Below are 11,083 nucleotides of genomic sequence, written 5' to 3'. Positions count from 1 at the left end.
TATTCTATTGACCCTGCTGGACTCTCCTCCCCCACCAGGCTGGCACCTTACCACACGTATGCTCCTGAGACTCACAGGGAGAAATCTCTCCATCTTATCTCTCCCACTAACGACCACTCTCCAACCCTTAATAGTGCTCTTAACCACTTGCGGTGCTGGGCAGTCATCCTCAGTCCCCGGATCAGCGGCCCTCCCTAATGGTCGTTCTATACCCGGATGTGGCGATGATGCCAGCGCCGCTCCAGACACTCTAGCGTTCTCCAGTACACACTTATTCCCCTGCGCCCAGGGCTTGGCTTCTCAGTTCTTTGGGTGGTTTGGGCTCGTTGGATGACGAGTTGGAGGATGATTCTGGATTGAACCGGAACCAACAACACCAGTTCCGGTCCCGGTTCCTTTTTGCGTCGCCGGGGAAATGACACCAGTGATTCCCCGTTCACGGAGAAGAGATGTGGCTTGTTTGAGGACCCTTTTACTTACTTGCCTGGAAGAGGAGTTGGTGTTGTGACGGTTGGGATTTCGGTGCAGGGATGTAAGGCCTAGTTCGGTCAGGAGGCCGGATTGGGGGTTTCTTGAGCTGTTGCTGTTGGTTGTTGGTCATAGAGAGTGTCAAAAAGCAGCTGGGCGAGGAGTTGATCCAGGTTTCGTGAGGCTTTACCCTCCTGGAACTGTTGACATAGTTGTCGCAGGAGGATATACCAAGCTGGGGGTTCGCATAAGCCAACTTCGGCGAGGCCTTCTTTCGTTTGAGGTATGTCCTCTGTTGTGAATAGGGGTTAGTGAGAGGAAAGTGCACGAGAAGAGACCCTAAGGAGGATACTCACGTATGTTTCGGCACCTCGCCCCAAATCTACACCAACCATGCTGGCACCAGTGTCGGCAGTATGCTTTGAAGTTCTCAGGAGATGAGGTCGAGTTTGCATTTTTCTTGATCTTCGTGGGAGAATCGCTGCTTCCGACTATGAATGTGCTCTCTGATGAAGAGCTGGGAGATCCAGATCGGTTCTCTTTGATGTTTCCTGCAGCCCGGCAGGACTTCATCAGCTCGGCGGGATGGACCTGTCCTTGTCCTTGTCCCTTTTGCTGTGGTAGCCTTTTCCTCCTGCTGTCTAGACGGAGCCTCGTGAAGGCGAGTCTCTGTCGGGCTGGAAGAGAAAGCCCTTGGGTTTCCATTATCCGGCGATTGACAGACATGCTCATTACCCTTTCGACTTCCCTCTCCGGATCGTGAGGGTGATGAAACAGGCCAGACAGGGCCCTGTCCATGTTGCACCTCCTCCAGAATCCTCACAGCGTAATACCCCTTCGCCAGTCCTCGGAAGTCTGCCGATATTGACAGAGTCCTTTCGTCTGCTCCTCAGTCAACTCGCGCGGCACACCGACAATTTCCAGCCACGGCGGCAGCTCATCGATGGTAATAAGAGGAAAAAAGGGTTCGGAGACGGTCTGGAGCTGGCCATCGGGCTTTTGCTGTTGCCTGCTTTGGGCGGGGAACACAAAGAAGAGGCTGCGGGGACATTGTGATTCCTTGGTAAAAGAGCGGATGCGGGACTTCTGATAATGAGCAGCGGGAGGGGACAGTAGGACTACTATGCCTATGGTTAAGGCAGGCCCATGGTTTGCAAATAGGTGATGTTGGCACCATGGCTTAGTTTACGTTGACAAACGGATATCCACTTGCTCATGTCAACAGTTTGAGTCATAGCAAACAAAGCTCAAGACGTTGTCTCATAAACGCGGCCTTTGGATTGAGAGAGTCTCATCGTATCATTTGGCAAACCTCCTCCGGGACAGTTGGGGTCAAACAAAGTCAAGAGCTAGCTCAACTATCAGACGAAAGAATGGGGAGGCTGGAAGAACGCAAAGAGGTACGGATCCGTAAGAATGGAAGAATGAAAGGATAGAGGGAGGAAGGGCAAAGAGGTAGGGAAAATAGAAGATAAGAAGCGAAGATGGCACTTACTTGGACGTTCCCAAGCTCTTCCTAGGAGCTTACCCAGACAGCCTTTAAGTCCCTGAGGGAGAATCGAGATAATCAATGTAGTACCTACTGTATGGTTGAGATCACTCAGTGTATCAAATGCAGGTCACTTTCGTTAGAGAATCATGCTGATATTCTCTATCACATAGGAAACATCATGTGTCGTATACTCATGACTAAAGTGAGATATCCAGACCGAGAGGCAAAGAAAAAAAAAACTCGTCATGGCTAGAGTGAGTTACAGAAGATGAGAAAAAGGAAATATCAAAGGAGTGTATATGCTCGGAGTCCCAAGTATATCACAGAGAGCGGAGAGAGACTCTGAGCCCATACTCATGTATCATACCCTCCCAAAGCGGGAGTGTGTCGTCGCCAAATTATCAGTAAGCTCTGAAACCCCCCCTAGCACGATCGCACTCCTCTAAGAATCGGTATATACCTTCCAGGCCCTCGAACTCCTCAGAGCAATGCAGCCCCGAGTTGCTCAACGGCCGTGGCGATAAGCTCTCATACCCCTCTTCATCATCTTCTTCCTCTACTTCGGTTAATCGCCAGGGGTTGTCCTCGAACTCATCGACCACGAAAGCATCTTCAAGCAGGGAATGAGAATCCCGTGACCGTACAGATCCTCCAGGAGACGTGAGTTTGCTCTCGCAGGGCTCTTCCGGTGCGAACGGGAACCTTAGCGCCATCTGGACTCCAGGGCTGTCGTCAAAATCCGGGTCCTGGCCCACGACCCCGCGTCGAACACCAACGTCGTCGCATAACCGCTCGACCGTTTCAGCATCGACGCCGGGGAATCGGACGCGCAGGACTCGGCCATTTTTCTCCAACGAAACCGGAAGATCACCTAACGTGGATAGGGCCTTCAGGTCCGTCATAACAGCCGCCAGGTCCTGCAACGCACGAGCGAAATCAACAGACAGAACATCCAGGAAACCCTCAGTATGCAGGGTAGCAGTGCCAAAGACGAGAGAACCAGAACCAGGGGCAGAGGAAGCACGAATCTTCTTAACCTTCTTGGCCTTCGCCGGAGCAGCAGCAACAGCACCAAGAGGGCTCAACGCAGTGATGGTCGGAGCAATCTGGAAATCAATAAAAGCACCAGGCTGGTTACCGCGCCAGGCAAAGCACTGCTCCATCTTGCGACGAGCGTCGTCATGGGCAGCACTGACAGCCGTGTAGCGCTTCTCGCCGTTAGGGCCGTAGCCGTCGAACCGAGCACGCTGGCCGGAGCACCAGAACGCACGCATGGCCTGGCTGACGTTCTGCACAACTTGGGCCGGCGCGGCGGGCGTGTGGCTGAAATAACGGACGCTGCCGCCACCTCCAAGAGTGTAGCCGCCCGCGGTGCGGGGGATGGCGCCACCAGTGAGGTTCGGACGCAGGGTCGAGGCGAAGGGAGCACGCCCGGTCAGCTGGGCGACGGCACGAGCGGTGGCAGAGGAGGCTTGAACAGCGGCACGGTCGACGCGGAAGCGGGAGGCCGGGCCAGAGGAGGCCTGGGCCTGGCCGCAGGCGGAGGTGGTCGAGAGGAAGCGGCGGACAGCGGCATTGAGTTGCTTGGCGGCAGACGAGGAGAGCCAACGCTTCTGCTGGCGCAACCAGGCAGCAGGATGGACAGGCTGGCGGGCAGAACCGACGCGGACGGGAACGGGGACGGGTTGAAGGTGAGCGGGAGCGTTCGTAGCAGCAGAATGTCGAGCAGCGGCGAGTTTGGAGCGAATCAGCTTCGCGGCCATCTGCGTGCTTCTGGCCAAGTTCTGGCGCAGAGCCTGCAGGGCCGCGGCTGCCCAGATGCCTCCGTTGGGAGACATGATGAGGCGTGTCGATCCGCGGACGTGGCAGCCCGAGAGACCAGAAGGCGGTGATGGTGGTGAAGATTAGGAATCGAGGAGAGGCAACCAGCGGCTGTCCGTGATCTTATCTAGGTGTGATATCGCTATCGATAAGATTTGCCACTATGGAGATGCGTAATGTGGGGGACCGTTAGCTGAAACGGTCGCATTATGCTTGGGTCGGGTATGCACTTAAACGTAGGTTTTGTGGTCTGTGCGACAGCTCGGATTTATCTCATGGCGAACCCCACTCCTCCAGCTTTTTATTGCCCAAAATTTTTCCCGAGCTCCCACAGCTTCTCTTCTCCATTCGCAAACCTCAGCAAACCCGTCAGTCGACAAGGTAAGCACCTCCCAAATTTATCATCCAACTATTGCTCCGAGATGAGAAGAAACAATCCAACTCCGACCAGCCCGTGGGGATTAGCAACTCTAGAATTACCCTGAGAGCACATCTTGAAGCTGCTGTTTTGCACATGCGTTTGTCGACTACTGCTAACGCGATTCAGTGTCGACCGGCAGATGTCCCTCATGTTTTCTTGCTCAATGTGAGCCGCCATCATCAATTGATTTCCAAAAGGTTGGTACACTTTCCTTTTCCTTCTCTCATCCTTGGGTGATGAAGAAACGACAAAATACAGGGAATTCCTCATGCCGAATGCATAATGTGGATCCGTAAATCTAGTTTCAGCCTTGTCTGACTTAAGAGGACTTGTCTCGTGGTTTCTCACCGCTGTTTACAAGCAGATTTGCTAACGACTGCGCAGGTATGCTCAAGCTTTTTCTCGATCTCCAGCACTGTGATGAAAACTTGAACGAACGGGCGGACATAATCGAATCCTCCCCGACTTTCTCATCAAAAGCAGGGCTGTACACCCTGCGAGGGAGTTTGGGGAGTTATTCTTGCTGAGACTTCGTCACCTGATTGTGCTCCTCGTTCAGCGCTTGCTGTTCACTCTTAGCAGGGAACGGAGTTTAGACTAACAGCAAGCAGGTAATGAAACTTCTTTCGTCGTCGCGTTCTTGCCTCACCTAAATGATGACGTGTTATTCACACTGTTTGATCCTCCCATTTTTGGGTTGGAAATGAACATAACAAAAAATCTGATTTAATGAGGTATGTCTGCTCTTCCACCACTCGTACAGAGACCAAGGCTAACTCGCAGCAGCCTGAACTTAGTTACTTTACCGACGGCTTGTTGAGCATTTTTCATGGACGGTTGCTGACCAGTCACGGCCAGGTAATCCGTAATCGTAATTTTGGTTCATCAACTCCCGCCAAAGGGTAAGTCACTCGCGTCCATCTGATCGTTCTTCCTTCAAGGATGACCTCTTAGACCTGCAAACCCTATCTCTCTGAGATCATCGTTGAAGAAAACACACCTTGGGGAACTGATGGAAGGTGTTACAACTGCGGTTGTACACGCCGGCTATGCATTTAGAACTATGCTAACTTGAGTACAGCCCCCCAGGTCTTTGACAAGTGGTGATTAGAATTAGTATTTACTGGTTTGTGTCTCGGATGGGTAGTCTAGTCTATGCCGATGTAATATATACCAGTTTAAAACATCCTACTCCACTTTATTTCTGTAATCCAAACCTGGCGTTCCATCCCACAATGCACCGTATCAAGTCCCAATCGCCGCGATACCCCACCCAGTCCGTAACAACAATGCCCGTCGCCGCATCGCCGACAGATAATCCCCCAGGCCCTTTGCCTGGTGCTCCGTGAGCCATACACAGATACTCAATCATAGACGGATTGATCTTGACAGCGATCCTGTCCGGCCAGCAATTGATGTTGAAGAGCGTACTAGCACTCAAAAAGTTGATGTAAAACGGCGGCGCAGCCGGCCGTTGCCGCTGTTGCACAGCAGGATCCCCATTTGCCAATCTGCTTTCGGCTTGTCCATCAAACAATGGAAGATTTGGCGGCAAAAAGGGCTCCATGTCAAACACCCTCTCTGCGGCCCTCTCCAACCCCTCCTGCGCATACTGTATCTTCTTCCGTATATCTGATGTGTTCCAAACCCCATACCAATCCTGGATTCTCACCAACCCGCTCCCGCACATCCCGTCGGGCACGTTATCCGGCCAGACGGAGGCGTCAATGCCTAAGCCGCGTTCACCCCCTTCTTCGAGCAAGGCGGGGCAGGGCGATGAGGGGGGTGGTAAGTTAAACCTCCTCACGAGAACAATCTTCCCCCTTGCTTCGCCTAGCGTGGGAATGTGCGGGGAGATGTACCATTTGGATCGGTTAGGCGGGATGTAGTAGGTTACGAGGATCTGGGCGAGGTCGGCGTCCGTGCCGAGGCCGGTTCCTTCTCTTTTCAGAGAGAGGAGGATGGTTTCGGTCGGGTGCTGATCAAGGAAGTGGTACGTGATAGACAGAAGGTGACGCAAAGTGTGTTTTTGGGGGTTGGGGATTAAAGACACGGGGAAAAAGGCGTGGACTAGGGCTAACTCGGGTACTGGCACTGCCGCTTGCGCTGAAGCGGAAGATCCTTCGGGGGGAGGGGAAAAGATAGGACAGGAGACCCGCACGTCTAGAAAGCGCACGCCATTGACCAACTGAGATTCGATGCTAACAGCCTGGCAGCGCACACTCGGCAGGGCGACGTGGTAGGTGGGGGAGTTGTGTGTCCCCGGGATGGATAGGGCTGAGAGCGGGAGATGGTCGGGGAGGGTGCCCATCCAGGACGGGAGGTTTGCGCTAGAGAACAGGGCGAGGAAACCACGTGTGGGGAGGTATATCGCCGTAAACTCGTGAGCATCCTCCCCCTGGGGTTGAGGCTCATCTTCTGGGGCGCGGGCAGGTTGAAGGACGATTGTCCTATGCGCTGAGCCGGGGATGATGCCTTGATATCTCTTCCCAGTCGTCGGATCGAGGAACGTCATTCGGAGGTGTGTATGCCTGCCATGCAAAGCTGGCGGAGGAATAGGGATGAGGGCTTCTCCGAACGGGGGCAGCGCCACATCAAGGGGATGAGCCGCCCTCGCGTCGTGGTCGTGGTCAGGGAGGAAGGGTGTGGCAGCTACTGAGCCATCGGCTTCGCGGTAGTGCATGTGTTGGGCATCGTGGGATACTCGACGGCGGCTGTCGGTTGAGTGCCGGCTTATACGCGACGGGATGCGGGTTAGGGCGTCGGATTTAGGGATGAGATGGTGATGGCGAGTGAGGTGTTCGACTTCGATTAGGTGGAGCGGTGTGACAGTCAAGTTGCGAATTGTCAGCGTCGGAGGGACTGGTGGAATGGAGGAGGATGGTATGGGGCAGGAGTTGACGACACCCATGATGGATAGGGCAGCTTCATCAGCTGAAAGGTAGGTCAACGATGATATTGATTGTGAGATTGAAGTTGGTTGGGACCGGATTGTTCGGAAGCAGCAACAGAAACAGACAGTTTAATGAGTCTAGGTGAGATATTCTACAGAATGCATACGCGACACAATTCATGTCATTTAGGATCACAGGACGGTGAGAGGCTCAGTTGAGATGAAATTCAAATGTTGGAGATACATGCAGCACATGGCTCAATTGATGACCTCCTTCACGCGGCTTTGGGCTCGACGCCTTCTCCCGAAAGCTTACATAATCAGACATGGGTCCTGGCTTGCAAGTCGCTGCTGCCAAAGGTTCCTTATCCATCCAGCTGCAATTGCTTCTGGATTTCGAGGTCAAGTTAGCGTCCATATGAAGATGCAGCTATGGTTGAACCGGGTTCAAGCCGGTTGCAAGGTGTTGTTGCGTGGCACCGTACAGATCAGGCCAGAATACTTGTATCGTAGACAGCTGTGTAACTTTGGGTGATAGCTTCTTTTCTTCTCTTTTTGCCTTGATATAAATAGTATATCTTCAGTTTTTCTTTTTGTGTATTCTTCCCTTCCATCATATTGTCAAAAATGAATCAAACAAGTGATGAAAATGGACAAAAGGTAAAAAGACATACAACACGGGGGATTCCCCAGTCGTCACCGACCTGAGTACTAACCCCGCCCTTAGTGGCTTATCTATGGGAGAGCGGACGGGATCCCGAGTTTTCCACTAGGTATGGTCGTATGTATCAGGGACTGTAGACGAGTCCTTGATATACCTACAGATAACACGAAGCCAGAAGGAGGTTGTCGGGCAGTCCGCCGGCTTTTGGCAACAACCAAAGATCTCTTGTCTTACGTAATCAGGAACTGCCCCACCAAACCTTATTTTCGCACAGTGTCGCGCGGCTGTAAAGATTTTTTTCCTTGAACTTGACGTCAAACAAGAGCTTGATATTAAACTTTCAGGTCGCCGACCTGACTAGTTACTCTTGTCATGCCCGGCAACAGCCACCCGTTTTGCTTCCCAATTTTCAACAGGTAGTGTAAGTTAAATCCTCCTCTTTCCTCAAAGCTTGGCCTATGATGTGTCCTTTTTGAATTCTGCAATTCTGAAGCTCCTCATCAGAGCAACGTTGTGGACAGCATAACGCTCCTGCTGACGGCCACACAACAGTTTTTTTTTTGGCTTTCAGATCAGTTTCCGTCATGATGATGAGGCTAACCGAGAGAAAGTATAGGTGATTTTGCTTTATCGTTGATAGAATCCTCAATTCAAGATGGTTTCTTTGATGACTTGGTGCTCTCTCTTGTGACTTACCAAGTGTTCCTCCTCTCCTAAGATCCTATTCATTCCATTCTCTATCGTTGGGTTTATCGAGCGCTGATTGAATGTATGACAATCGTTCCCCTGGCATTTGCTGGATTGCTCTGATGTGACCGATGAACGGTGTCACAGCGTGGCAACTGCCTACTTCTTGCACTGCCAATAGCAAAAGCAAACATTTCCAACTCTACATCCCAAAACCTTTTCCGTGAGTGTGCCCTCAGTAGACAGTATACCCTCGTCGAATGACTTCTGGGATTTCTTCCAAACTTCTTCCGGTGCTTTGAGTGCCTGAGTCCATAGCGTGTACTTTGTTTACGGTCAGATCACTGTGTCCAAAATGTAATATACATCCTAATCCTACCAGATACAGGTTGAGCTTTTGCGAGTAGCCATCTCATAGACAACACTTAGGCTGCTCTTCAATCATGGACGGAGTGGCACCGACAGTTCGGATCACCTTTCTCAAACAACACAGTGCCGATACAACGTGTGCAGATCTGACTTACGTTGTTCTCCAAAAAAAAATCAATGACAGGGGTCCAGCGCACGAGCCACCTGATACGGGAGAAACAAAACCGCCAGAGAAAAAATTCAAGATGATTTGACCGCGACCCAACACTGAAGGCACCCCTCACTGTACTGGACGTAGGTGACCTCGCTGGCCGGGGCATTTACATGAATCTAGGACAGTTTCGACTCAATATATGAACCTGAGTGTGCCTGTCTCATTTTATCCTCCTTAATTGGTTGTGGGATGCATGAAATTGTGTTGGTGTGGTAATTGATTTGGCTTTGCTGCGTGTCTTCCTCCTCCCACTCATTGATCCTTCTTCATCCTCCTATTGTCATTGCTATTGTGTTGGTCGCGGGTCGGTCGCGTCCGCAACGCAGACCGCAGACTGTAGACAATAGCAAGAATGGCTCAACAAGCTAATTTGGCCAGCACTGCTGGCCCTCAAAGGTCGTCGACCTCAATCTCTCACAATCCTGATCTCAGAGCTCGTCGCCCTCTTTCACCCGACGCAGCGCTGCGCCTCTTTCTCAAACATCGCCGGCTTTCATCAGGCCTTGACAGTTTCGACAGCGACTCCAGGGGCAGCATTTCTTCCAAGTCTCCATCACCTAACTCCTCTCGAGGCTCATCACCCCGTCTTTCTCCCCCTCTCATGTCGAGCCTGCCCCCCAAAGCCATCTTCGATCAGCGCGCAAAGGCTCTCATCTTACAAAGTTACCTTACCCACTCTCGCTCTGTCGCATCCAGCCAGCGGCAATCTCTTTATCGTCGCCACCGGAACGCCGAGCGCGCCCTGAGATTATACCTCTTTCGTCGCCAGCTTTGGAGGAACACCCGCCGACCGACTTACACCATGGACTTCATCGATACCCTGCGCCAGCTACAGTCCGACGAGGTCTCGTCTGACGAGGACTCCTGTCTCGTCCTGGCCGAGGCAGGCGGCATTCGTCGCGACTCCTCCTCAACCGTCTCCCCCCCTCCTGCCTTCGAAGAGATTACCTCCGGCAGCAAAAAGAAGCTCAAGCCGGTAGGGCCTTTGATGTCTGGCGCTGTTGAAGAGGAGGATTGCGCCATTACGGAGGCCAAGAAGGTCACGAAGGATGCAGTCCCCGCCAAAAAGCAGGTCGAGCTCTCCATGTCAAGCGCCTTGTCTTCGTTGTCGTCGGCCGAGGAGATCCCCAAGAAGAAGCCCGAAGAGACACCCGAATTCAAGGGCAAAAATCTTAAGCGCAAGTCAGATGCCGACTTGGAGTCCTCAGCCGGCGGGCAACCCAAAGCCAAAAAGCCGAAAGTCAAGACTGCCGACGGCCAGCCCAGGCCGACTGCCAAAGCCAATACCGAGGGCAAGCCGCCGAAGCCCGCGGCCGCCGCCGAGGTCAGCACCAGCAGGGCTTCCTCCGCCCCCGCCGCCAGCCCGACTAAGCCCCCTGTGCCCGCGCGTAAGGGCAAAGAGTACTTCGAAACCCGCGTGCAGGAGATGCTTACCGACCCACTGGGCTTCGACGATTTGGTGTACCCGACGACCAAGCCCTTGCCCAAGCACGCACAGCAATCGTTTGCGCGGTGGCGTAGACGGCAGAGGCAACCCCCTCCGCCGTTGGTTATGAGCGGGGCGATTGGAACTGTGGGGGACGACAAGTCGCCAAAAAAGGGGATGGTGGAAGGGGTTGGGAAGAAAAAGGAGAAGGAAAAGGGGAAGAGCTTGGAGAGGGAAGCGATGGTTAGGGCGCATCAAATGAAGGTTAGGAGGGAGGTGGCCGAGTTGAGGGAGAGGGTTGTTAATGGGAAGAAGGGGGCGAGGGTGGTTAGGGAGGAGAGTGTTAGTGTTGAAGTTGCTAAATATACCCGGTCAGCTTGAATTTGGTGGTTTCGGTGTCTTTGTCCGTGTTTGTCCGTGCTTGTGTGTGCGTGCTGTAAAGGCTGTATCCTGATGGGTAGCAAGTGATGTCTTTTCGCGGAAGATAATCATCTACGGCTCTGGTTGATCGACACCTCGTCTCCCAACAGGATTGTATGCCCTCAGCAGATCGCGATGATCACACTTCCATTGGATATCCCACCGGTTTGTCTGCCCTTCCGTTTTCCTTTTCTGTTTTATCTTTATT

At 52.7% G+C, this 11,083-nt stretch overlaps 3 protein-coding genes across 3 annotated transcripts; 1 reads left to right on the top strand and 2 right to left on the bottom strand.

The window, feature by feature from the left end:
- Window positions 1-1,287: 1,287 nt before the first annotated feature.
- On the bottom strand, window positions 1,288-3,798 carry CTHT_0073220 (uncharacterized protein; the record flags this gene model as incomplete). Its single annotated transcript, XM_006697516.1, has 2 exons — window positions 1,288-1,595; window positions 2,421-3,798. 2 exons carry the CDS (start codon window positions 3,796-3,798, stop codon window positions 1,288-1,290), a joined length of 1,686 nt encoding a protein of 561 aa, XP_006697579.1.
- Window positions 3,799-5,400: 1,602 nt separating this feature from the next.
- CTHT_0073210 (phospholipase C-like protein) lies at window positions 5,401-7,113 on the bottom strand (the record flags this gene model as incomplete). The annotated part of the gene is made up of 1 exon (XM_006697515.1): window positions 5,401-7,113. One exon carries the CDS (start codon window positions 7,111-7,113, stop codon window positions 5,401-5,403), a length of 1,713 nt encoding a protein of 570 aa, XP_006697578.1.
- A 2,268-nt stretch (window positions 7,114-9,381) lies between these two features.
- Window positions 9,382-10,836, top strand: CTHT_0073200 (uncharacterized protein; the record flags this gene model as incomplete). The annotated part of the gene is made up of 1 exon (XM_006697514.1): window positions 9,382-10,836. One exon carries the CDS (start codon window positions 9,382-9,384, stop codon window positions 10,834-10,836), a length of 1,455 nt encoding a protein of 484 aa, XP_006697577.1.
- Between the last annotated feature and the right edge of the window lie 247 nt (window positions 10,837-11,083).

This window comes from Thermochaetoides thermophila (genome assembly GCF_000221225.1).
Source record: "Thermochaetoides thermophila DSM 1495 unplaced genomic scaffold scf7180000011823, whole genome shotgun sequence".
Lineage (NCBI taxonomy): Eukaryota > Fungi > Ascomycota > Sordariomycetes > Sordariales > Chaetomiaceae > Thermochaetoides > Thermochaetoides thermophila.
This window is presented reverse-complemented; position numbering and strand designations above follow the sequence as displayed.